The 26,658-nt window shown below is 45.3% G+C and overlaps 3 protein-coding genes across 3 annotated transcripts; 2 read left to right on the plus strand and 1 right to left on the minus strand.

Annotated features, from left to right (window-relative positions):
* Nucleotides 1-2,302: 2,302 nt before the first annotated feature.
* On the minus strand, nucleotides 2,303-4,221 carry LOC142920781 (uncharacterized). The gene has a single exon (XM_076062859.1). It carries the CDS (start codon nucleotides 4,145-4,147, stop codon nucleotides 3,494-3,496), a length of 654 nt encoding a protein of 217 aa, XP_075918974.1. The 5' UTR covers nucleotides 4,148-4,221; the 3' UTR covers nucleotides 2,303-3,493.
* An 8,981-nt stretch (nucleotides 4,222-13,202) lies between these two features.
* Nucleotides 13,203-14,475, plus strand: LOC142920773 (uncharacterized). Its single transcript, XM_076062845.1, has one exon. It carries the CDS (start codon nucleotides 13,208-13,210, stop codon nucleotides 14,462-14,464), a length of 1,257 nt encoding a protein of 418 aa, XP_075918960.1. The 5' UTR covers nucleotides 13,203-13,207; the 3' UTR covers nucleotides 14,465-14,475.
* Nucleotides 14,476-21,763: 7,288 nt separating this feature from the next.
* On the plus strand, nucleotides 21,764-23,598 carry LOC142920774 (uncharacterized). The gene has a single exon (XM_076062846.1). It carries the CDS (start codon nucleotides 21,773-21,775, stop codon nucleotides 22,670-22,672), a length of 900 nt encoding a protein of 299 aa, XP_075918961.1. The 5' UTR covers nucleotides 21,764-21,772; the 3' UTR covers nucleotides 22,673-23,598.
* Nucleotides 23,599-26,658: the final 3,060 nt, after the last annotated feature.

The raw sequence follows: 26,658 nt of genomic DNA on the forward strand, positions 1-26,658 counted from the left end.
GTTTTATTTATTTTGGTATAGTCCCGTGAGCCATTCGGCTCTTGAATCGGGTGCAACCACAACAAGCAACAAAACAAAAACACGACCAAGAAAAACATCTTACAGTGACTATGTGTGACTGTGCAAACAGCACTGTCATGGCACGCAATGAGAGGGCAAATGTCATAAATATTCCTGTAAGCCCTCGCATCTTCAACATTAATGTTGCCATAGAAACGTTGTGGGGTGTTTTGCTTCATTGTAAAAAAAGAAAAATTATTATCTGTTATTTTTATTTTATTTTCTATCTACGTGACTTTACCGAAAGAACCAAGAATATTAATTCCTGCAGTCACCAAAGTTTTAAGTCAAAACATTCACACACGTTGACAAAGCCTCACCTTGTGTTGTTGTGGGCAGGTCGCTTCTGATAACAAGAGCGGTATAGCAGCTCAAGCGGGCTTGGCCTGGTAACAAAAGAAAATAAAAACTGCGTGAATATTTACAATAAAACAAAGTTACAAAGTGGCGAGCCGGGTGAAGACAAATTAAACTTAAGCGAGATAATTAAAGTGAACGCAATCAGGCGAGGGCAGGAGGCAAGGCCCCGCGTGGCTAGGCCCCGCGTTGTAAAGTTCCAACCTGGACATCGATTCCCATGCTCGCTGCTACTCAACTGACATCCCTACGAGAGAGAGAGGCTCTACCTTGGTAAACAACAACAACAACCACCACCGCGACCACCACCACCACAACGATGAGAATTTCTCACCTCGGATTTCAGTGCAAGCGCGCACACGGCAGCTTCCTGTTACCTCGCGACAGCAGGAAGTAGTATGACGTCAACTCTCTCCCAAGAGCGGCTCTCCAACAGAATAAATTATGTTAATGAGGCCGGCCCATATGTGGAGCGATGGGGGCGTGGGCGCTGAACCCGTCGCTATAAACTCGCGACGGCTTTAACGGATGCATTATGTTAATGAGCCGCCAGTCACTGGGCGTGATGAGTACTAGGTGCCTCGGTGAATGTATATGCTCTGACTTTAACATAGCTATTTCTGTGACCAGTTACAAGCTAATCACTCAGCTATTTCAATGCTAAATTATATGCTAATTCCTTTGTCAAGGGGCACATCTGCGGATGTGTATATTTTAACTTAGCTATTTCAATGAGCCATTTCAATGCTAAATTATATGCTAATTCCTTTGTCAAGGCGCTTGGTCTTTTTCTTCTCACACAGCTTAAAGGTCGTGATCTAAGCGTGGCTTCTTCCACTCCAGCGCTGTCCTCCAGACAGTCGCTCTGTAGGACAGGGGGAGATCACACAAACTCCACTCACTCACTCTGTAGGACAGGGGGAGATCACACAAACTCCACTCACTCACTCTGTCCTCCATGACGTCACTGATGAAGGCCGCTTGTGTTGTGGCCGAAACGTCGTGATTTTTTGTTAATTTTGTTATTTTATTTTCACCTACGTGACTTTACCCAATAGAACCAAAAAGTATGGATCCTAGCAGTCACGAAAGCTTTAAATCTAGAATTTACCCAATAGAACCAAAGAGTACTGGGCGTAGCTTTGCCCAAATAAGGATTGCCACTGGAATGATATCGGCAGTGACCCAAGCGGAGGTGACGTCATGCTCAAGAGCGCGGTGGATGGGGTTGGGGTGAATACCTTGGTGACATGACGTCACTAGCGAGGTACACCTCGCCCTGGCATTTCACGCCGATGAGGTAATGCAGAGTGGTGATGTCACAGAGTTGGAGTTTAAGGTGATTTAGATTCATTTTCCATTGCTCCCTCCCTTGGGTGCGTGAGCTCAGCAACAACGTGGACATTATTGTGTATACACTGTGTGTGTGTACACTGTGTGTGTGTACACTGTGTGTATGTGTACACTGTGTGTGTGTACACTGTGTGTGTACACTGTGTGTGTACACTGTGTCACTGTGTGTGTGTACACTGTGTGTGCACTGTGCGTGTGTGTACACTATGTGTACACTGTGTATACACTGTGTGTGTACACTGTGTACAGACACTGTGTGTGTACACTGTGTTCACTGTCTGTACAGTGTATACACTGTGTGTGTACACTGTGTGTGTACACTTTGTGTACACTGTGTGTATACACTGTGTATGTACCATGTTTGTGTCCACATTGAACCAAACCCCCGGCAAGGCCATCTACTTAATGACGAGAGAAAATTCAGACGAAATGTCCTTTTCAATGAAGTCTTCCAGATGTAAATTGATACAAGCTTTTAATGAGGAAATAAAATCATCTAATTCAAAACACAACACAATTCAAAGATGTTTCATTTTAAAACTTCAAAACGGAGCATGGGGTACTTGCGTGAATGCGTCCTTCGTGTGCAAATGTTGTGACTTTCCTGGCCTGAAGGCCGTCAATGTGTTGGACCATTATTGGTGCACAGCGTCTCAACAACAGCAGTGGGGTTTGCTTCAACCGATAGGTAGGAACATCCAGACGTGAATCAGCGAGGTGCATTTCTAGTCCTAGTTAGACAAAATCTACGTCACCACGTAAGACAAAACTACAATTCGTGTTGTAGAGAATGTACTTCCTCCTATACGTGTAACTTTCAAGTGGTATGCCTTGTAAGTGATGAATGATCCGAGCGTGCTCCCTATTTCAAAGACAATAAGTAGCTCCAGATGCTTCGTGGAACACAAAAGTACCCTTTGACCTGTATCACAAGAACAACGGGTCTCAACTGAGTTCTCTGTACAGGTTACTTCCAAACACACACACACTTTGTCCTAACATCACGTATTCAATGTTTGACCGTTACAGATCAAATGTTACAAGTATGCACAAAATCAGACAAGTATTCATTCTAAATTATTGACAGGCATATTAACAAAATTGGATTACTGCAGTGAAATATACTGCATCACATTACATCGTATTAACATGCTTTTAAAAAAAAGTTGCAGTCTGCTTCAGAGTGTATGTAAAACATACTATTGTGTCATTCAAAACGAGTAGGCCTTGCATGCTGGCGTCTGAGTGAAAATGTAGCAAATTCTAAACATTAAATACAAACTACACAACTGAGATGACACATCAATCATCGCCCCCTACGGACAGGCTCTTGTCCACATGCAGGCCGGTGCAGGGCCACCACCTTGTGCCACACAGGGGCAGCTGCTACTTGGGGATGCTCTTTGAGTGTTTCAGACGAGGTACGACACGTAACTCCGAGTTGCTGAGGCGATTAAGCAAGCACCATGTAAAAGAAATTATGATAACATAGTGAATGCTTGGGAGCTTATTGGCTCTTGCTCCTGGTTAGAGATCTACCCAACCCACGGGCCCACAAAGTGTTCAACTTCACATTCTTGTCATTAAAGGCCTGTGACAAAGGTGTATTTATTGTAGCGACATCGTCTCTGGCTTACACATCTACAAGGTCTCCACTTGACATTGTATTGTCTAGGAGCAAGTCCACCCACACCTCCAATTCCACAAACTGCTGGGAGTTGCCTCATTCTGCCTCACAGTCAGAATTCTCCTCCTGCTTCACGATGTGAAGGTCCCATTTTGGAGTTGGATCTTCCTCTTCACATTTTACCTTCACTTCTTCGCTCATCACCTCTTCATATTTCACCTCGATACCTTTAAAAGTGTCCAAGCTGGGATTTTCGTCCGGTTCTTGTTTCATGAGGGATGGGCTCATTGCGGCACTTTGACTTTCACAAGCTGATTTCAGACTCCGACTCCGCTGCTTGTGGATCTTCCGATGCTTTTGTGTTCTCTGGTGTCTTCGAAGATTTGATGAATCTGCAAACGGCTTCCTGCACAGAGTACACCTGAAGGGTTTCTCTCCTGTGTGTGTTCTCTGGTGTTTTACAAGAGCAGATGACTGTGCAAACGCCTTCACGCACACACTGCACTTGAAGGGTTTCTCTCTCGTGTGTGTTCTCTGGTGTACTTCAAGATTTGATGAACGTGCAAACGCCTTCCCGCACAGAGTGCACCTGAAAGGTTTCTCTCCCGTGTGTGTTCTCTGGTGTTTTTTAAGAGCAGATGACTGTGAAAATGCCTTCCCACAAACACTGCACTTGAAGGGTTTCTCTCCCGTGTGTGTTCTCTGGTGTGTTACAAGATTACTTGAGTGTGTAAACGCCATCCTGCACATCGTGCACCTGAAGGGTTTCTCTCCCGTGTGTGTTCTCTGGTGGTTCTGAAAAACCGATGGCCATGCAAATGCCTTGTTACACACAGTACATTTGAAGGGTTTCTCTCCTGTGTGACTTCTCTGGTGCCGTGTCAGATTTCCAGTCCGGTCCGTGCTGTATGCACGCTGGTCGCATTGTTGACTTGTCGTACCGAGCTGCGCTGACTGCCTTTACTCCATCAGACCAATTCTGCAGAGGAAGCGTCAGCTGCAGACAGAAAAAAAGAATATCCACACCATCTACACGTCAGGTACAGAGGAATGCACACGTGACTTACACGTCTATACTTATTAATATATTCATGATGTAATGAAAAGTTTCCCAAATTCATCAGATTTGATGAACGTGCAAACGCCTTCACGCACAGAGTGCACCTGAAGGGTTTCTCTCCACAGAGGGAAAATGTCATTAATATGCCTGGAAGCCTTCATATCTTCAAGATGAATGTTAACCCAAAACTCTAAGCACACAAATTTGGCTGTCTGACTACAAAAGGAATATTTATGAAAGCTAAATTCAGCTGACATAGCAAAGGGTGTTGAAAACAATACTATTTGTGTTATGGAGAAATGCATAAATCAATGTTCAATCACAACTTAGAGGTGTGAATCCAGGCTTAGATGTCCTTGAATGCTGGGATGAACAGTTCCGAATTCAGCTGCATGTGTGTGCTGTGTTCACCTCCTGTTCCCATTCTTAGTAAGAGTTCCAGAGGAAAATAAAAATAAACTATATTTTTTTGATATAACCTCCGTGTTCAACAGAGTTAATAGACTATACTACAAACACAAACTTGACACTGTCACACACTGCCATGAGTAAACAGGTGGTGGTGTGACCAGAACCATGCCTGGCCACCTTCATCTGCTCAGCATTAATTCTTCCTCCCTCCACCAAGTAATGAATCGAGGATCAATCAACATAGCCGAGGTTATCCGTGTTTCTGTCTCTCTCCCCGTGGTGAAGGTGTTCCCCTCCAACATATTCAGAGTCAACAGCGGCACGCGCTTAGCGTCTTTGACCGATAGATACATTGACGCACGTATTGTTGGTTCTTTCAGTAAAGTCACGTAGATAGAAAATAAAAATAAGATTAAATTTAATAAGATAAAGACCACTTGTGTTGCGATCAAAACGTCGTGGGTTTTATGCTTTATTTTCATTTTTTTATTTTTCATCTAATTTATTACCTGTTATTTTATTTTCTATCTACGTGACTTTACCGAAAGAACCTAGAATATTAATTCCTGCAGTCACCAAAGTTTTAAGTCAAAACATTCACACACATTGACAAAGCCTCACCTTGTGTTGTTGTGGGCAGGTCGCTTCTGATAACAAGAGCGGTATAGCAGCTCAAGCGGGCTTGGCCTGGTGAAAAAAATAAAAACTGCATGAATATTGACAATAAAACAAAGTTACAAAGTGGCGAGCCGGGTGAAGACAAATTAAACTTAAGCGAGATAATTAAAGTGAATGCAATCAGGCGAGGGCAGGAGGCAAGGCCCCACGTGGCTAGGCCCTGCGTTGTAAAGTTCTAACCTGGACATCGATTCCCATGATCGCTGCTACTCAACTGACATCCCTACGAGAGAGAGAGGCTCTACCTTGGTAAACAACAACAACAACCACCACCATGAGAATTTCTCACCTCGGATTTCAGTGCAAGCGCGGATCGGCAGCCTCCTGTTACCTCGCGACGTCACGCGGGTAAGCAGGTAACATGACGTCACTTCCGGGGTAAGAGACACGCCCCTCCCACAATGAGCGGCTCTGTAACTGAATAAATTATGTTAATGAGTCCGGGCCATATGTCGAGGGATGGGGCGTGGCTGCTGAACCCGTCGCAATAAACTCTCGATGGCTTCAACGAACACATTATGTTAATGAACCGCCAGTCACTGGGCGTACCTTTGCCCAAATAAGGATTGGCACTGGATTGATATCGGCAGTGACCCAAGCGGAGGTGACGTCACGCTCAAGAGCGCCGTGGACGGGGTTGGGGGAGTGTGAATACCTTGGTGACATGACGTCACTAACGAGGTACACCTCCCGCTGGCACTTCATGCCGATGAGGTCATGCTGAGTGGTGACGTCACAGAGCGGCGATGGAGTTTAAGTTGATTTAGATTCATTTTCCATTGCCTTCTCCCTTGGGTGCGTGAACTCAGCAACAACAACGTGGACATTATTGTGTGTACAGTGTGTGTGTGCACACACTGTGTGTGTGTCCGTACACACACAGTGTACGTACATACACACTGTGTATGTACGTACACACACAGTGTACATACATGCACACACAGTGTGTACATACACACACACAGTGTGTACGTACACACACACAGTACGTACACACTGTGTGTGTGTAGTGGAGGGCAAAGGCGGTGCATTGGCCAGTCATCTGAGTCAGTCGACCCATGGCATCTTATCATCAATTAATTTTTTAAAATTTATTACTTTTATTTGTTATTTGTATTGCATTTTTTTCATTTTTTAATATTTTATTTTGTTTATTTTTTGTTTTCTATCTATGTGACTTTACCGAAAGAACCAGGAATATGGTAGCGCATTCTCTATTTGTTGCAGAGATTCAAAGTTCAAATCCGACAGGCACACCTGGCCACCCCAGTAACATTCACCACAATATGCGCTGTTCTGCTTCACGGCGGATGTCAAACAGAGTATTGTGTCACTCACAACGCACAGGTCATTGCATGTTGGTGTCACGGTCAAAATTGTGGTTAATTCCAGACATTATCCGGAAACTCTACAACGGAGATGACGCGTCAATGATCGCCCCCTACCGACAGACTCATGTCCACGTGCAGGCCGGTGCAGGGCCACCTTGTGCCACACAGGGGCAGCTGCCACTAGGGGGCGCCCTTCGATTGTTTGAGATGAGATTCGATACGAAACACCGAGTTGCTGAGGCAATTAGGCAAGCGACTTATGAGTGAAAATGTTGTTTATAACGTAGTGAATGCTTAGGAGCTTAATTATCTCTTGCTCCTGCTCACAGATTTACCCAGCCCACAGATCTTACATATGAAAAGCTAACGGTCAGTGAGGTCAGCAGCACTGAAGGTTCTGGTGTCAAGGACATGGGCCTGCATTCGCTGGTCCACTGCTATATAGTCCAGCGGATGTTCTTGCTTGGACCCGGCGTGAATCCAAGATGTTGTCTGGATGCACAGATGCCAGAACAGCGTGTTGGCCATGACAAGCCCACAGGCTCCACAGAAGTCTAACAGCCTCCTACCGTTGTTATTGAGTTGATCTGGCCCATGCCTTCCAATCGCTCCAGACCAGGTGCCAGCATCATTACCAACTCGGGCATTGAAGTCACCCAAAAGGATGACTCTATCCCGAGGGGCCACTTTTAGCTAACAACTGTGACAGGAGGTCATAGAAGGAATCTGAATCCACGGGCTTGCCTGCATCCCTCCACTGATGTTCGTCTTCGGTGGGGGCGTAAGCAGCCACCACCACCATTCTCTGCCTCCTGTTGATGGGGAGGCGAGCCCAAAGTAGCCTGGGGCTTACAGCTTCCCACACCTCGCCGCCACCTTCCCACGCCGCCTTCATTCTTTTTTTCAGAATAAGAGCCACTCCTTGTTGTTTGGCAGTCTCCTGCCCCGAGTGGATGACTCTGCACCCCTCATGATGATTGGAGTCAGAGCCGGTCCACTGGAACTCCTGAATGCCACAGAGATCCAGGCGGTACCGGTCCAGCTCTGTGCAGAGTAGCAGCCTCTCCTCCACGTGGCCACTCTCAGTGACTTTTTGCCATTTCTAGAGGAACCCCAAGGGTAAGGATTCAGGCATTGCTCCTCACAATGTTATTGTCTGGCATCACAACCACCAACAACACACCTGTATTTGAATAGCAAGTAACTTTAATGAACACAACGCAACCCAAACAACCGTTCGTTTGAAAAACATATCCTAAAGAATCGTCACTGGGTGTTGGCTGTGAGCGGGAATCAAACTCGAGTCGTCATGTTTGTAGAGCAGCGCACTAACCGCTAGACTACCGCCACACACGTTACACACACACACGGTACACACACACACAGTGTACACACACACGTTACACACACACAGTACACACACACACACAGTGTACACACACATGGTACACACACACACAATACACACACACGCACAGTACACACACACACACACGGTACACACGCGCACGCACGGCACGCCCTCACTCCTTCAGTCACGTGACTAAGGTTGACGTGCCGCCCCGTCTCCCGAGGTGACCTCTTGGCTCTCTCGTCTCTCCTCGACACGTAGATTTATTTCTTACTCTTACCTAGAAACGTCATTGTCTGTCTGTGTCTGTGGACGCAACTTGCGAGGAATTGTACTCACAAACTGTGGGGTTTACGTTTCAAATAAAGTGCCCAGATACCACGCGATAAGCCCCGTGGTGAGCCAGTTCTATTCGTAGTTCCAATCAGTCAACTTGAAAGTAGTTAAATTAACAATTTATTACTAATCTCCATAAATATCAAAGGCAAAGTTGTGAATGTGTGCATCTGTTCAAAATGTTTAGCGTACTTCCCGACACGCACCAAGCTTGAAATGTGCCATGTGGGTAAATTTCCAGACTGTACACCGTGCAAACATTATAAAAATACACTTTTGAATATTTTTTTGGCGGGGCGCGCAATAATGGATAAGCATGAAAACACCACGATACATAGGACTTACTTTGATTAGAATCTTGGAATTGATTGTGTACATGTTGCAATTGGTAAATGAGCATTTTGAGCACACTGCTGTTTTAATAAATGTTCATGATTCTGAGAATATAAGTGTAATTCTGAGCATCATAATGACCACATTGGAATTGCCATCATGAATGGCGGTCCAATGATTTTTATAATAGGAATGCGGTTTTGAGCATGACTATTGATTGATATTTCGGACTCATTCATGACAATAGATTCACGATTAAATTGCGATTTTGTTTTGCTCATCAATCAGGATACTGTTAATGATGCGCATGCCCATAAATTGTTGAAATGACTAGAAATGCAAGTTGTGTATACTCTCCAACCCCATTCCTCTACCTACCCATTCCCTTGACGGGCTCCGTGCCCACTTAAACCCATGACGATGGCGGTGATGATTCCACCTCTCGCTGTAACAATCAAAGCACCTCCAACTTCTGAATGCAAAGGTGCTGGTTGGTGCAACGCCAAAACACATCGTCAACACTCCCAAGCCCGCCCTACGTTAGTTACATCGCTAGAATCAACAAAATAAAAAGTTCCAGAGAGGAAACTAAAATGACATTACGCAATCCCCAAAGTTGCACGCGGTAGGCTACACGACTCGGAGAACAGCGTCAGACTTCAAGACTTGCATCGCCATCATCGCACGTCAATATTCAATAAGCTGCACACACGTGCAAGTAACCTCTCGACCCGCCACCTGCACAGTTAACGCGATCAGACCCGGGGGTCAAATTAAAATTGTGTCGTCTTTGGTGACGTATTACAATCGGTGTAATTTTAATGATGCACGTACAGCAACTGCTGTACGTGCATCAAATTATATCATTGACAACGGGGTCCGCTTTTGTGGTATCTGCGTGCGGTCTTTTAATTATATAGATACGTAGTCAGTTCATTAGTATGGGGTTCCTCTATAAGGAATTGTAAAATGTATTACTTAATAATACGCTTCCAGGCCGCACTTAGCTTGTAGCAGTCAGAGCAGTTAAAATGACTGTACATGTGTAGGTATGAAATAAAATAAATTAAACTTAAATAAATTGTATTTATTAAAACATTTAATTTAACGTAGGTATGAAATAAATTTAAATAAAATAAATTTGATTTACTAAAAAATGTAATTTAACATAGATATAAAATAAATTTAAATAAATGTAATTCATTAAAAATTAAATTAAACGTAGGTATAAAATAAATTTAATTTAAATAAATGTAATTTATTAAAAAATTCAATTTAATTTAACGTATGTATAAAATAAAATTATATTTATTACAAATTAAAATTAAATTTAACGTAAGTAAAAAATAAAATTAATTAAAATTATAAAAAAATATTCATTTATAAAAAATTACGTAGGTATAAAATAAATTTTCATTAAATTAAAATTTTAAATTAAATTTAACGTAGGTATAAAATAAATTTTAATTAAATTAAGAATACAATTTTATTTAACGTAGGTATAAAATAGAATGTAATTAAATTAAATAATAATTTTTTTATTTTCTACCGAAAGACGCAAAGAGTGTGGACCCACGTGACATCAAGGCTGTCCTAGTCTAGGCAAGGCCTCAGGGTGTACCGGGCCTTTCACAACAACAGCACCAGCAGCAACAACGCTTCTCTTGAGAAATTCTTTTTTAAAAAGTCAACGTAGCTTACCTTGACACTCGCGAACTTTAATGATTAAAATAATTAAAACAAAACTAAACACTCACACGCACATGGGCGCGCGGCGTTCAGCGCGTAGGGCAGGGGTCGGGAACCTTTTTGACTAAGAGAGCCATGAAAGCAAAAAATTTGGAAATTTATTTCAGTGAGAGCCATATAATATATTTTAAAAGTGAATTCAACTAAATGTCAGTATAATAAGCCTCTGAATTTATTATTTTAAATAATGTTGTTATAACACTCACCATTAATGCGACTTCTGGTGCTGCATGGATTTGCTGATGTCTTTGTAGTCGGGTTGGTACTTGGTGAGGTTAAGCTTCATGCAAGCGTTGAGGCTTTCATCCGTTAAACGTGATCGTAGGTTGGACTTGATGTTTTTAAGATGTGAGAATGACTGCTCACATGCATACGTAGATCCAAACATGGTCAATACAGCAATACTCACACGCTGCAGTGTGTGGTATGTGACAGGAAGCGCGTTCCAAGTTTTGAGAATCAGCTGGTCTTCGGGTTGGAGTTTTTTCATTTCTGTCCACATGTGCTTGCTCGCCAAGTCCGCTTTCTGTCGTGTGATTCTTTCCAAATCTTCATTCAGTGACTTGAACTTATTCACCCACATGTCTGAGGCCTTCAGGTCAGCCACTTCTGCTTCAAAATCTCTGACGGAGACACCAGGGATGTAATTCAGGTCGGCTGTGTTCAGTGAACACTCGTTTGGATGGGTGATGAACTTAAAAAATATGGGACGAGTTACATTAACATAATTTATTCATTCTCTAATTTATTTAGTTACGGAGCCGCTCATTGTGGGAGGAGCGTGTCCCGTTCCCCGGAAGTGACCTCATGTCACCTGCTGCCGCGTGACGTCACGAGGTAACAGGTAGCTATCGCTTCCTGCACTGAAATCCGAGGTGAGAAATTCTCATTGCGATTGTGGTTGTTGTGGTGGTGGTTGTGGTGGTGGTTGTTGTTGTTTACCAAGGTAGAGCCTCGCTCTCTCTCGTAGGGATGTCAGTTGAGTAGCAGCGAGCATGGGAATCGATGTCCAGGTTGGAACTTTACAGCGCGGGGCCTAGCCACGCGGGGCCTTGCCTCCTGCCCTCGCCTGATTGCGTTCACTTTAATTATCTCGGTTAAGTTTAATTTGTCTTCACCCGGCTCGCCACTTTGTAACTTTGTTTTATTGTCAATATTCACGCAGTTTTTATTTTCTTTTGTTACCAGGCCAAGCCCGCTTGAGCTCCTATACCGCTCTTGTTATCAGAAGCGACCTGCCCACAACAACACAATGTGAGGCTGTCCTACCAGACAGTCTCGCCCCCTTCACCTGATGAAGGCCGCTTGTGTTGTGGCCGAAACGTCGTGAGAATATTGTGTCATTTTATTTTATCAATTTATTATTTTATTCTCATTCTACGTGACTTTACCGAAAGAACCAAAGAAGATGAATCATTGCAGTCACGAAAGCTTTAAATCGAAATTTAACGTGTGTGAATGTTTTGACTTAAAACTTTGGTGACTGCAGGAATTAATATTCTTGGTTCTTTCGGTAAAGTCACGTAGATAGAAAATTAAATTAAAATAACAGATAATAAATTAAAAGAAAAGTAAAAAAATTGAAAATGAAGCAAAAAACCCACGACGTTTCTATCGCAACACAAGTGGTCTTTATCTTATTGAATTTAATCTGTTATTTTTATTTTCTATCACCGTGACTTTACTGAAAGAACCAACAATACGTGCGTCAATGTATCTATCGGTCAAAGACGCTAAGCGCGTGCCGCTGTTGACTCTGAATGTGTGGAGGGGAACACCTTCACCACGGGGAGAGAGAGACAGAGACACGGATAGCCTCGCCTATGTTGATTGATCCTCGATTCATTACTTGGTGGAGTGAGGAAGAATTAATGCTGAGCAGATGAAGGTGGCCAGGCATGGTTCTGGTCACACCATCACCTGTTTACTCATGGCAGTGTGTGACAGTGTCAAGTTTGTGTTTGCAGTAAAGTCTATTAACTCTATTGCACACGGAGGTTATATCAAAACAATAGTTTATTTTTGTTTTCCTCTGGAACTCTTAATAAGAATGGAAACAGGAGGTGAACAGCACACACATTCAGCTGAAGTCGGATCTGTTAATCCCAGCATTCAAGGACATCTGAGCCTGGATTCACACATCTAAGTTGCGATTGAACGTTAATTCATGCATTTTTGCATAACACAAATAGTTTTGTTTTCAACACCTTTTGCTATGCCAGCTGAATTTAGCTCTCATAAATATTCCTTTTGTAGCCAGACAGCCGAAATTGTGTGCTCGGAGTTTTGGGTGAACATTCATTTTGAAGATACGAGGGCTTCCAGGCATGTTTATAACCATTTGCCCTCTCATTGTGTGCCATAACAGCCCTGTGATGAATTTGGGAAACGTTTTTACTACATCATGAATATATGAATAAGTATAGACGTGTAAGTCACGTGTTACTGTGTATATATGCATTCCTCTGTGCCTCGATACTGACGTGTAGATGGTGTGTATATTATTTTTTTCTGTCTGCAGCTGACGCTTCCTCTGACACTTCCTCCGCAGAATTGGTCTGATGGAGCAAATGCTCTTGGCGCAGCTCGGTAGGACAAGGCTCCAATGCGACCAGCGTGCATACAGCACGGATCGTACTGGAAATTTGACACGGCACCAGAGAACTCGCACAGGAGAGAAACTCTTCAAGTGCACTGTGTGTGGGAAGGCGTTTTCACAGTCATCTGTTGTTAAAAAACACCAGAGAACACACACGGGAGAGAAACCCTTCAGGTGCACTCTGTGCGGGATGGCGTTTGCACAGTCTCCACATCTTCAAGTACACCAGAGAACACACACGGGAGAGAAACCCTTCAAGTGCACTGTGTGTGGGAAGGCATTTGCATGTTCATCTAAACTTGTAATACACCAGAGAACACACACAGGAGAGAAACCCTTCAAGTGCACTCTGTGCGGGATGGCGTTTGCACAGTCACCACATCTTAAACTACACCAGAGAACACACACGGGAGAGAAACCCTTCAGGTGCACGATGTGCGGGATGACGTTTACACAGTCATGTAATCTTGTAAAACACCAGAGAACACACACGGGAGAGAAACCCTACAAGTGCAGTGTGTGCGTGAAGGCATTTGCACAGTCATCTGATCTTGTAAAACACCAGAGAACACACACGGGAGAGAAACCCTTCAAATGCAGTGTTTGTGGGAAGGCATTTTCACAGTCATCTGCTCTTAAAAAACACCAGAGAATACACACGGGAGAGAAACCCTTCAAGTGCAGTGTTTGTGGGAAAGCATTTTCACGGTCACCTGCTCTTGTAATACACCAGAGAACACACACAGGAGAGAAACCCTTCAAGTGCACTCTGTGCAGGAAGGCGTTTGCACAGTCACCACATCTTAAAGTACACCAGAGAACACAGAAGCATCAGAAGATCGACAAGGAGTGGAGTCTGAATTCAGCTTGTGAAAGTCAAAGTGCCGCAATGAGCCCATCCCTCATGAAACACGAACCGGAAAAAAATCCCAGCTTGGACACTTTTAAAGTTATCGAGGTGAAATATGAAGAGGTGATGGTGAAGAGGGAAGAAGTGATGGTAAAGAGTGAAGAAGTGATGGTGAAGAGGGAAGAAGTGAAGGTAAAATGTGAAGATGAAGATTCAACTCCAAAATGGGACCTTTACATCGTGAAGCAGGAGGAGAATTCTGACTGTGAGGCAGAGCGAGGCAACTCCCAGCAGTTTGTGGAAGTGGAGGTGTGGGTGGACTTCCTCCGAGACAATACAAAGTCAAGTGGAGACCCGGTAGATGTGTAAGCTTGAGATGATGTCGCTCCAATAGATGCACCTTTGTCACAGGCCTTTAATGACAAGAACGTGAAGTTGGACACTCAGTTGCTAGGTTCAACCTGCAGAGTAAGAGCGGCCAGTGTTTGTGGACCTGTCTGTTGGGTAGATCTTTAATCAGGAGCGAGAGACAATACCCCCCCCCAGCATTCACTATCTTATAATTGCATTTACACGGTGCTTGCTTTATCGCCTCGGCAACTCGGAGTTTTGTGTCGTACCTCGTCTGAAACACTCGAAGAGCATCCCCAAGTAGCAGCTGCCCCTGTGTGGCACAGGGTGGTGGCCCTGCACCAGTCTGCATGTGGACAAGAGCCTGTCAGTAGGGGGCGATGATTGATGCGTCATCTCAGTTGTGTAGTTTGTAGGCAATCTTGATTTCGAAGCTTTCGTGACTGCAGGAATCCACACTCTTGAGTTCTTTCGGTAAAGTCACCACGTGGGTAGAAACATAACAGACCACGGCGTTTTGATCACAACACAAGCAATCGTCATCAGGTGGGACAACCACAGCAAGAGAAACTGCTGAAGTAGTAGGCGCCTTCTCCAGCAGTTTCTTCTTCTTGCTGCTGTGCTTGTCCCACCTGATGACGATTGCTTGTGTTGCCATCGAAACTCCGTGATCTATAATTTGTAGCGTAATGTTTAGAATTTACTACATTTTGACCCAGACGCCAGCGTGCAACGGCCTACTCGTTTTGAATGACGCAACAATAGTACGGTGTACATACACTGTTAAGCAGACGGTGCGTATTTGTAAAATAACTTCTTGTTAATACGATGTAACGTGATGCAGTCAATTTCGCTGCAGTAATTCAATGTTAATATGCCCGTCAATGATTTAGAATGAATACCGTGTCTGATTGTGCGCGTGCATGTAACATTTTGTCTGAGGGTCAAACATTGAATAAGTGATGTTAGGACAAAGTGTGTGTGTGTGTGTTTGGAAGTAACCTGTACAGAGAACTCAGGTGAGACCCGTTGTTCTTGTGATACAGGTCAAAGGGTACTTTTGTGTTTGACGAAGCGTCTCCCTCTGCAGCAACTCATCGTCTTTGAAATAGGGAGCACGCTCGGATCATTCATCAGTTACAAGGCATACCACTTGAAAGTTACACGTATAGGAGGAGGTACATTCTCTACAACACGAATTGTAGTTTTGTCTTACGTGTTGACGTAGATTTTGTCTAGCTAGGACTATAAATGCTCCTTGCTGATTGACGTCTGGATGTTCGTACCTATCGGTTGAAGCAAACCCCACTGCTGTTATTGAGACGCTGTGCACCAATAATGGTCCAACACATAGATGCTCTTCAGGCCAGGAAAGTCACCACATTTGCACATGAAGGACGCATTCACGCAAGTACCCCATGCTCCGTTTTGAAGTTTTAAAATGAAACATCTTTGAATTGTGTTGTGTTTTGAATTAGATTATTTTATTTCTTCATTAAAAGCTTGTATCAATTTACATCTGGAAGACTTCATTGCAAAGGACAATTCGTGTGAATTTTCTCTCGTCATTAAGTAGATGGCCTTGCCGGGGGTTCGGTTCAATGTGGAAACAAACAGTGTACACACAAACAGTGTACACACACACAGTGTGCGCACACACAGTGTGCACACACAGTGTACACACACACAGTGTACACACTGTGTGTGTGTACACACACAGTGTATACACAGTGTACACACACAATGTACACACACAGTGTATACACAGTGTACACACACACACAGTGTACACACACAGTGTACACACACAGTTTATACACAGTGTACATACAATGTACACACAGTGTACACATACAGTGTACACACACAGTGTACACACAGTGTACACAGTGTACACACACAGTGTGCACACACAGTGTATGCACAGTGTACACGCATAGTGTACACAAACACAGTGTACACACACACAGTGTACACACAGTGTACACACACACACACATAGTGTACACACATACAGTGTACATACGGTGCACACACAGTGTACACAGGGTACACACTGTGTATACACAGTGTACACACAGAGTGTACACACACACAGTGTACACACACAGTGTATACACAATAATGTCCACGTTGTTGCAGGTGAGCTCACACACCCAAGGGAGGGAGCAATGGAAAATGAATCTAAATTAACTTAAACTTCAACTCTGTGACGTCACCACTCTGCATTAACTCATCGGCGTGAAACGCCAGGGTGAGGTGTACCTCGCTAGTGACGTCATGTCACCAAGGTATTCATCCCTCGCCCGTCCACCGCGCTCTTGAGCGGTCCAGTGGCAATCCTTATTTGGGCAAAGCTACGCCCAGTTACTGGTGGCTCATTAACATAATGTATCCTTTAGCGGCTCGAGTTTATTGCGACGGGTTCAGCGCCCACGCCCCCATCCCTCGACACATGGGCCGGCCTCATTAACATAATTTAAACATTGATTTAAAGCTTTCGTGACTGCAGTAATTCATATTCTTAGTTTTTTCGGTAAAGTCACGTTGAAGAGAAACAACAAAATAACAAAATATATATAAAACAATAAAAAATTCTCACGACGTTTCGACCAAACGTCGTGAGAATTTTTTATTGTTTTATATATATTTTGTTATTTTGTTGTTTCTCTTCAACGTGACTTTACCGAAAAAACTAAAAATATAATTTAAACAGTTGGAGAGCCGCTCTTGGGAGGGAAGTGACGTCATACTACTTCCTGCTGTCGCGAGGTAACAGGAAGCTGCCGTGTGCGCGCTTGCACTGAAATCCGAGGTGAGAAATTCTCATCGTTGTGGTGGTTGTGGTTGTTGTTTACCAAGGTAGAGCCTCGCTCTCTCTCGTAGGGATGTCAGTTGAGTAGCAGCGAGCATGGGAATCGATGTCCAGGTTGGAACTTTACAACGCGGGGCCTAGCCACGCGGGGCCTTGCCTCCTGCCCTCGCCTGATTGCGTTTACTTTAATTATCTCGGTTAAGTTTAATTTGTCTTCACCCGGCTCGCCACTTTGTAAATTTGTTTTATTGTAAATATTCACGCAGTTTTTATTTTTTTCACCAGGCCAAGCCCGCTTGAGCTGCTAAACCGCTCTTGTTATCAGAAGCGACCTGCCCACAACAACACAAGGTGAGGCTTTGTCAACGTGTGTGAATGTTTTGACTTAAAACTTTGGTGACTGCAGGAATTAATATTCTTGGTTCTTTCGGTAAAGTCACGTAGATAGAAAATAAAATGAAAATAACATACTATTTTTTTATTTTTTTAAATGAAGCAAAAAAACCCACGTTTCTATGGCAACATTAATGTTGAAGAAGCGAGGGCTTACAGGAATGTTTATGACATTTGCCCTCTCATTGCGTGCCATGACAGTGCTGTTTGCACAGTCACACACAGTCACTGTAAGATGTTTTTCTTGGTCGTGTTTTTGTATTTTTGCTTGTTGTGGTTGCACCCGATTCAAGAGCCGAATGGCTCACGGGACTATAATCAAAATAAATCAACTGAAAATCAAAAAACTGAAACCGCGTGATGAATTTGGGAAAGTTTTTCACTGTATCTCCAAATATATATAAAAGGCAAAGTTGTGATTGTGTGTGTTGTCTGTTCAAAATGTTTAGCGTACTTCCCGACACGCAACAAACTGGAAATTTGCCATGTGGGTACTTTCCAGACTGTACACCGTACAAACATTATACACATACACTTTTGGTTTTTATTGGGGGGGGGGGGGGAGCTCAATAATGTATAGATTTTTTCCACGGCAAGTGAGCTGTGACGTCAAATCTGTCACGTGACCCTCGCATGTGGAAGAGTAACGCATTGTAGTGTAGCGGTTAGCGTTGTCTGTGTGTGTGTCTGTGTGTGTGTGTCTGTGTGTGTGTATGTGTGTCTGTGTGTGTGTATCTGTGTGTGTCTGTGTGTATCTGTGTGTGTGTGTCTGTGTGTGTGTATCTGTGTGTGTGTGTAAGCGTAACGCATTGTAGTGTAGCGGTTAGCGCTACGCTGCGCAACGAACCCGGCGACCCGAGTTCGATTCCCGCTCACGGCCACCACCGGTCATGATTATTTGAACCGCTTCTGGGCCTCCCCTAGGTCGACTCAGCCTCAAACGAGTAACTGTTGTGGTGTGAACATCGCCACTGGGGAGACAAAGGCGGCCGGACGTGGTGGATCCAAGTCCCGGGCAAAGCCTGGTAGTACATGAATGAATATAGACGTGTAAGTCACGTGTGACTGTCTATATTAATTTCTCCATGGCTCGATACTGACGTGTCGATGGTGTGGATATTCTTATTTTCTGTCTGCAGCTGACGCTGGTCTGATGGAGCAAATGCAGTCAGCACAGCAGCTGGGTACGACAAGTCAACAATGCGACCAGCGTGCATACGGCACGGATCGGACTGGAAATTTGACACAGCACCAGAGAACTCGCACAGGAGAGAAACCCTTCAAGTGTACTGTGTGTGACAAGGCATTTTCAGATTCATCGACTCTTCAAAAACACCAGAGAACACACACGGGAGAGAAACCCTTCAAGTGCACTGTGTGTGGGAAGGCATTTTCAGATTCATCTACTCCTCCTGATGTCGAGGGTAAATGGGCAAGGTTTAGGACTGTGACTCATGCAGCTGCAATGGCTGCTTTGGGTACGCGGTCCAGACCTCCCCAGAGACCCTGGCTAACAGAGGAGGTGTTCAGGATGGTTGAGAAAAAGCGACAGGCCCACTGCCATCGGCTACAGAATCCCACGTCAGAGAATGAGGAGGCTTACCGCAGCCTTCGCTCGGAGGTTCGGAGAGCCGTGAGGCGCTGCAAGGATGGGTGGTGGTCGCGGGTTGCTGAGGAGATGGAGTCTGCCTCAGTGGCCCGTGATCACAAATCTCTATTTAACTCCATCAAAAAAGTAACCTGCAGCGCCACACCTATTACCATCATTAGGGGAAAAAACGGTGATCCAATCTCTGACCCCCAGGAACTGGTTTGCAGATTTGCTGAGCATTTCTGTGAGGTCCTGGGGGAGGGAAAATCCCTCAGCCAGGAAAACATTGTGGCACAAAGTGAGGATGACCCTGCTGAGGCTGCGGTGCCTCAAATATTGGAAGAAGTCACCCCCTGTGAGTGGCTGGCTGAGGTGCCATCTGTTGAGGAAGTACTGAAGGCGATCCGGAGTCTGAGACCAGGAAAGGCAGCGGGCAGAGATGATCTCCCAAGCGAAATGCTGAGGGAGGGTGGCGTTTGTGCACAGACTGCCCTATATGACATCATAACAACAGTCTGGACCACTGGACGGGTTTCTGCAGGATTGGAAGGATGCCCTGGTGGTCCCACTTTATAAGAAGGGGGACCGCACAGACTGTAACAACTACAGGGGCATCTCACTCCTCAGTGTGCCGGGAAAGGTCCTGGCAAGGATTATTCAGCATTGCCTTGCCAGGCACGCTGAGGAGAGGCTTGCGGAGCCCCAATGCGGTTTCAGGATAGGGCGCTCCTGCACAGATGCCATATTTTCTGTCCGTCTGCTACAGCAGAGGTGTAGGGAATTCCAACAAGACCTAAATCTTTGCCTTATTGACCTTGTCAAGGCCTGTGATACCATCAGTAAGCCTGGGCTTTGGGTCGTTCTTCGTGCTTTTGGAGTACCTGACCCTCTGCTCACGATCATTAAGGACCTTCATGATGGTGAGCGGGCCCGGGTAAAACTACGTGGCCGGGAGTCAGAGCCATTCCCTGTACACCTTGGGGTGCGACAGGGATGTCCTCTGGCTCCCACATTATTTAACATCTATTTTGACCACGTAGTTCGTGAAGCCTTCAATAGCTGTATCGGGGGAATCTCCATATGGTACAGATATAATTGGAGACTGATCGATGCCCGGGTGCGGTCAAGGGATGGCTCCCTATTGCTCAACCACGTTATGTATGCTGATGATTTGGTAATAGCTGCTCAGTCAGAGGAGGAGTTGGAGACGCTGCTGCTGAGACTGGAGCGTGCCACTAAGAGGTGGGGCCTTACAATCAGCCCCACCAAAACTAAGCACCTGCCTGGGTATTTTGTACCATCGGACACTCCACCCCCACAACTCCCGATCGGTGATGGGGCAGTTGTGGAGAGAGTGGAGAGTTTCCCATACCTGGGCAGTGTGCTTATGACTGGCTCCAGTTTTACAGCAGAGGTCTAACTCCGAATCAGTCGAGCGGCAATATCTTTTCATCGGTTGCGTAACGCTGTGTGGAAGCTACCTGGTCTGTCGCTCCGCACTAAGCTTCAGGTCTTCTCGGCCACGGTCATTCCCTCCCTTCTCTACGCTTGCGAAACGTGGACCCCCCTAATGGAACATCTTCGCCGGTTAGAAACATTTAGGCTGGCCTGCCTACGATCCATCCTGGGTTTAACCAGACTGGATTGTGTGAGGAGCTCACAAATCCTTGAAAGATCTGGGCAAGGTCCCATCGGTGAGCTCCGGCGGGCAAGGCTGCGATGGCTGGGTCATGTAGCCCGCATGCCCAGCCACCGCATGCCGAAACAGCTTTTGTTCGGCCGGATTGAGGGGGCAAAGCGGGCGCGGCACGAGCTAGAGAAGAGATGGAGTGATGTGGTACAGGAGGACGTGGAGCTGAGTGGACTTGCCGATGACTGGTACCAGCGGTGTCAAGATCGGCCTCTGGAGGAGGCTCGTGAAGAATGCTACTGGGCAGTTGGCGGTAGTCGCCCTCCAACAACAACGGAGGGCGGAGGAGCAATGCTCACAACAATGAGCGGAGCGCCGGGTGGCTAAAGCACAGCGGGTTGGCACAGTAGGGGGCACAGGTGGTGCATCAGCCACTCATCTCAGTCAGTCGACCCGTGGCACCTGGGTCTGCGCCCTGACCTGCCCGCGGGCGTTCGACACTTCACGTGGCCTCAAGGTGCACATAGCCTGGCACAAGCGTCGTGGTGACGTCACCGCCACTTAGTGGCGAATGGCGGTTGTTGTTGTGTCTGTGTGTATGTCTGTGTGTGTGTGTAAGTGTAACGCATTGTAGTGTAGCGGTTAGCGCTACGCTACGAACCCGGCGACCCGAGTTTGATTCCCGTTCACGGCCACCACCGGTGATGATTATTTGAACCGCTTCTGGGCCTCCCCTAGGTCGACTCAGCCTTAAACGAGTAACTGTTGTGGTGTGAACATCGCCACTGGGGAGACAAAGGCTGCCGGACGTGGTGGATCCAAGTCCCGGGCGAAGCCGGGTAGTACATCTAGTCATGAATACATGAATGAATATAGACGTGTAAGTCACGTGTGACTATGTATGCATTCCTCCATGGCTCGATACTGACGTGTAGATGGTGTGGATATTCTTATTTTCTGTCTGCAGCTGACGCTGGTCTGATGGAGCAAAGGCACTCTGCACAGCAGCTCTGTACGACAAGTCAACATTGCGACCAGCGTGCATACAGCACGGATCGGACTGGAAATTTGACACAGCACCAGAGAACTCGCACAGGAGAGAAACCCTTCAAGTGCACTGTGTGTGACAAGGCATTTGCATGGCCATCAGTTCTTGAGACCCACCAGAGAACACACACAGGAGAGAAACCCTTCAAGTGCAGTGTGTGTGGGAAGGCATTTTCACAGTCATCTGCTCTTAAAACACACCAGAGAAGACACACGGGAGAGAAACCCTTCAAGTGCAGTGTGTGTGGGAAGGCATTTTCAGATTTATCTACTCTTAAAAAGCACCAGAGAATACACACAGGAGAGAAACCCTTCAAGTGCAGTGTGTGTGGGAAGACATTTTCACGGTCATCTGTTCTTAAAACACACCAGAGAACACACACGGGAGAGAAACCCTTCAAGTGCAGTGTGTGTGGGTTGGCATTTTCACAGTCATCTGCTCTTAAAAAACACCAGAGAACACACACGGGAGAGAAACCCTTCAAGTGCAGTGTGTGTGTGAAGGCGTTTTCACAGTCATCTGCTCTTAAAACACATCAGAGAACATACACGGGAGAGAAACCCTTCAGGTGCAGTGTGTGTGGGAAGACATTTTCAGATTCATCTACTCTTAAAAAACACCACAGAACACACACGGGAGAGAAACCCTTCAGGTGCACTGTGTGTGGGAAGGCGTTTGCACATTCATCAAATCTTCAAGTACACCAGAGAACACAGAAGCATCAGAAGATCCCAAGGAGTGGAGTCTGAAATCAGCTTGTGAAAGTCAAAGTGCCGTAATGAGCCCATCCCTCATGAAACACGAACCGGAAGAAAATTCCAGCTTGGACACTTTTAAAGTTATCGAGGTGAAATATTAAGAGGTGAAGGTGAAGAGGGAAGAAGTGATGGTGAAGAGTGAAGAAGTGATGGTGAAGAGTGAAGAAGTGATGGTGAAATGTGAAGATGAAGATTCAACTCCAAAATGGGAATTTTCACATTGATGGAGGCAACGTGAAGCAGGAGGAGAATTCTGACTGTGAGGCAGAGCGAGACAACTCCCAGCAGTTTGTGGAAGTGGAGGTGTGGGTGGACTTCCTCCGAGACAATACAAAGTCAAGTGGAGACCCGGTAGATGTGTAAGCTTGATATGATGTCGCTCCAATAGATGCACCTTTGTCACAGGCCTTTAATGACAAGAATGTGAAGTTGGACACTCAGCTCCTAGGTTCAACCTGCAGAGTAAGAGCGGCCAGTCTTTGTAGACCTGTGGGTTGGGTAGATCTCTAACCAGGAGCGAGAGACAATAAGCTCCCAAGCATTCACTATGTTATAATAATAATTGCATTTACATGGTGCTTGCTTAACCGCCTCAGCAACTCGGAGTTTTGTGTCATACCTCGTCTGAAACACTCGAAGAGCATCCCCAAGTAGCAGCTGCCCCTGTGTGGCACAAGGTGGTGGCCCTGCACCGGACTGCATGTGTACAAGAGCCTGTCACTAGGGGGCGATGATTGATGCGTCATCTCAGTTGTGTAGTTTGTAGGCAATCTTGATTCGAAGCTTTCGTGACTGCAGGAATCCACACTCTTGAGTTATTTCGGTAAAGTCACCACGTGGGTAGAAACATAACAGATCACGGCGTTTAGATCACAACACAAGCAATCGTCATCAGGTGGGACAACCACAGCAAGAGAAACTGCTGAAGTAGTAGGCGCCTACTCCAGCAGTTTCTTCTTGCTGCTGTGCTTGTCCCACCTGATGACGATTGCTTGTGTTGCCATCGAAACTCCTTGATCTATTATTTGTAGTGTAATGTTTAGAATTTACTACATTTTGACCCAGACGCCAGCGTGCAACAGCCTACTCGTTTTGAATGACGCAACAATAGTACGGTGTACATACACTGTTAAGCAGACGGTGCGTATTTGTAAAATAACTTCTTGTTAATACGATGTAACGTGATGCAGTCAATTTCGCTGCAGTAATTCAATGTTAATATGCCCGTCAATGATTTAGAATGAATACCGTGTCTGATTGTGCGCGTGCATGTAACATTTTGTCTGAGGGTCAAACATTGAATAAGTGATGTTAGGACAAAGTGTGTGTGTGTGTGTTTGGAAGTAACCTGTACAGAGAACTCAGGTGAGACCCGTTGTTCTTGTGATACAGGTCAAAGGGTACTTTTGTGTTTCACGAAGCGTCTGCCTCTGGAGCAACTCATCGTCTTTGAAATAGGGAGCACGCTCGGATCATTCATCAGTTACAAGGCATACCACTTAAAAGTTACACGTATAGGAGGAGGTACATTCTCTACAACACGAATTGTAGTTTTGTCTTACGTGTTGACGTAGATTTTGTCTAAGACTATAAATGCTCCTTGCTGATTGACGTCTGGATGTTCGTTACCTATCTGTTGAAGCAAACCCCACTGCTGTTGTTGAGACGCTGTGCACCATTTAATGGTCCAACACATTGACGGCCTTCAGGCCAGGAAAGTCACAACATTTGCACACGAAGGACGCATTCACGCAAGCACCCCATGCTCCGTTTTGAAGTTTTAAAATGAAACATCTTTGAATTGTGTTGTGTTTTGAATTAGATGATTTAATTTCTTCATTAAAAGCTTGTATCAATTTACATCTGGAAGACTTCATTGAAAAGGACATTTCGTGTGAATTTTCTCTCGTCATTAAGTAGATGGCCTTGCCCGGGGTTCGGTTCAATGCGGACACACACTGTGTACACACACAGTGTACACACATACACAGTGTACACACACAGTGTACACATACACAGTGTATACACACACTGTGTACACACAGTTTATACACAGTGTACACACACACAGTGTACACAGTGTACACACACACAGTGTACACACAGTGTATACACAGTGTGCACACACACAGTGTACACACACACACAGTGTACACACAGTGTACACACACAGTGTACACACACAGTGTACACACACAGTTTATACACAGTGTACACACAATGTACACACTGTACACAGACAGTGCACACACACAGTGTATACACACACAGTGTACACACAGTGTACACACTGTACACACATACAGTGTACACACAGGGTACACAGTGTACACACACACAGTGTACACACAGTGTACACACAGTGGCAGTGACACACACAGTGTACACACACAGTGTACGCACACACACAGTGACACAACAGCAAACGCCATTCGCCACTAAGTGGCGGTGACGTCACCACGACGTTTGTGCCAGGCACAGTGACACACACACACAGTGACACACACAGTGTACATACACAGTGTACACACACAGTGTATACACACAGTGTACACACACAGTGTAGACACACAGTGTATACACAATAATGTCCACGTTATTGCTGAGCTCACACACCCAAGGGCGGGAGCAATGGAAAATGAATCTAAATCAACTTAGACTTCAACTCTGTGACGTCACCACTCTGCAGTACCTCATCGGCGTGAAACGCCAGGGGGAGGTGTACCTCGCTAGTGACGTCATGTCACCAAAGTATGCACCCCTCCCTCGTCCACCGCGCTCTTGAGCGTGACGTCACCTCCGCTTGTGTCATTGCCGATATCGTTCCAGTGGCAATCCTTATTAGGGCAAAGCAACGCCCAGTGACTGGTGGCTCATTAACATAATGTAGCCGTCAAAGCCGTCGCGAGCTTATTGCGACGGGTTCAGCGACCACGCCCCCAGCCCTCGACATATGGGCCGGCCTCATTAACATAATTTATTCAGTTAGAGAGTCGTTCGTGGGAGGGAAGGGACGTCATACTACTTCCTGCTGTCGCGAGATAACAGGAAGCTGCCGTGTGCGCGCTTGCACTGAAATCCGAGGTGAGAAATTCTCATCGTTGTGGTGGTTGTTGTGGTGGTGGTTGTTGTTGTTGTTGTTTACCAAGGTAGAGCCTCGCTCTCTCTCGTAGGGATGTCAGTTGAGTAGCAGCGAGCATGGGAATCGATGTCCAGGTTGGAACTTTACAACGCGGGGCCTAGCCACGTGGGGCCTTGCCTCCTGCCCTCGCCTGATTGCATTCACTTTAATTATCTCGCTTAAGTTTAATTTGTCTTCACCCGGCTCGCCACTTTGTAACTTTGTTTTATTGTAAATATTCACGCAGTTTTTATTTTCTTTTGTTAGCAGGCCAAGCCCGCTTGAGCTGCTATACCGCTCTTGTAATCAGACGCGACCTGCCCACAACAACACAAGGTGAGGCTTTGTCAACGTGTGTGAATGTTTTGACTTAAAACTTTGGTGACTGCAGGAATTAATATTCTTGGTTCTTTCGGTGAAGTCACGTAGATAGAAAATAAAATTAAAATAACAGATAATAATTTTTCTTTTTTACAATGAAGCAAAACACCCCACAACGTTTCTATGGCAACATTAATGTTGAAGATGCGAGGGCTTACAGGAATATTTATGACATTTGCCCTCTCATTGCGTGCCATGACAGTGCTGTTTGCACAGTCACACGTAGTCACTGTAAGATGTTTCTCTTGGTCGTGTTTTTGTTTTGTTGCTTGTTGTGATTGCACCCGATTCAAGAGCCGAATGGCTCACGGGACTATAACCAAAATAAATCAAACTGAAAATCAAAAATACTGAAACCGCGTGATGAATTTTGGGAAAGTTTTTCACTGCATCTCCAAATATATATAAAAGGCAAAGTTGTGATTGTGTGTGTTGTCTGTTCAAAATGTTTAGCGTACTTCCCGACATGCAACAA

This window comes from Petromyzon marinus, unplaced genomic scaffold (genome assembly GCF_048934315.1).
Source record: "Petromyzon marinus isolate PM22_M1 ecotype Great Lakes invasive population unplaced genomic scaffold, UKy_Petmar_22M1.pri1.0 PM_G_Scaffold_76, whole genome shotgun sequence".
NCBI classification, from domain to species: Eukaryota; Metazoa; Chordata; class Hyperoartia; order Petromyzontiformes; family Petromyzontidae; genus Petromyzon; species Petromyzon marinus.

Excerpts from the sequence above, each read along its gene's own strand:
- LOC142920781 (XM_076062859.1), bottom strand. The coding sequence starts at position 4,147 with ATGTGCAGGATGGCGTTTACACACTCAAGTAATCTTGTAACACACCAG.
- LOC142920773 (XM_076062845.1), top strand. The coding sequence starts at position 13,208 with ATGGAGCAAATGCTCTTGGCGCAGCTCGGTAGGACAAGGCTCCAATGC.
- LOC142920774 (XM_076062846.1), top strand. The coding sequence starts at position 21,773 with ATGTATGCATTCCTCCATGGCTCGATACTGACGTGTAGATGGTGTGGA.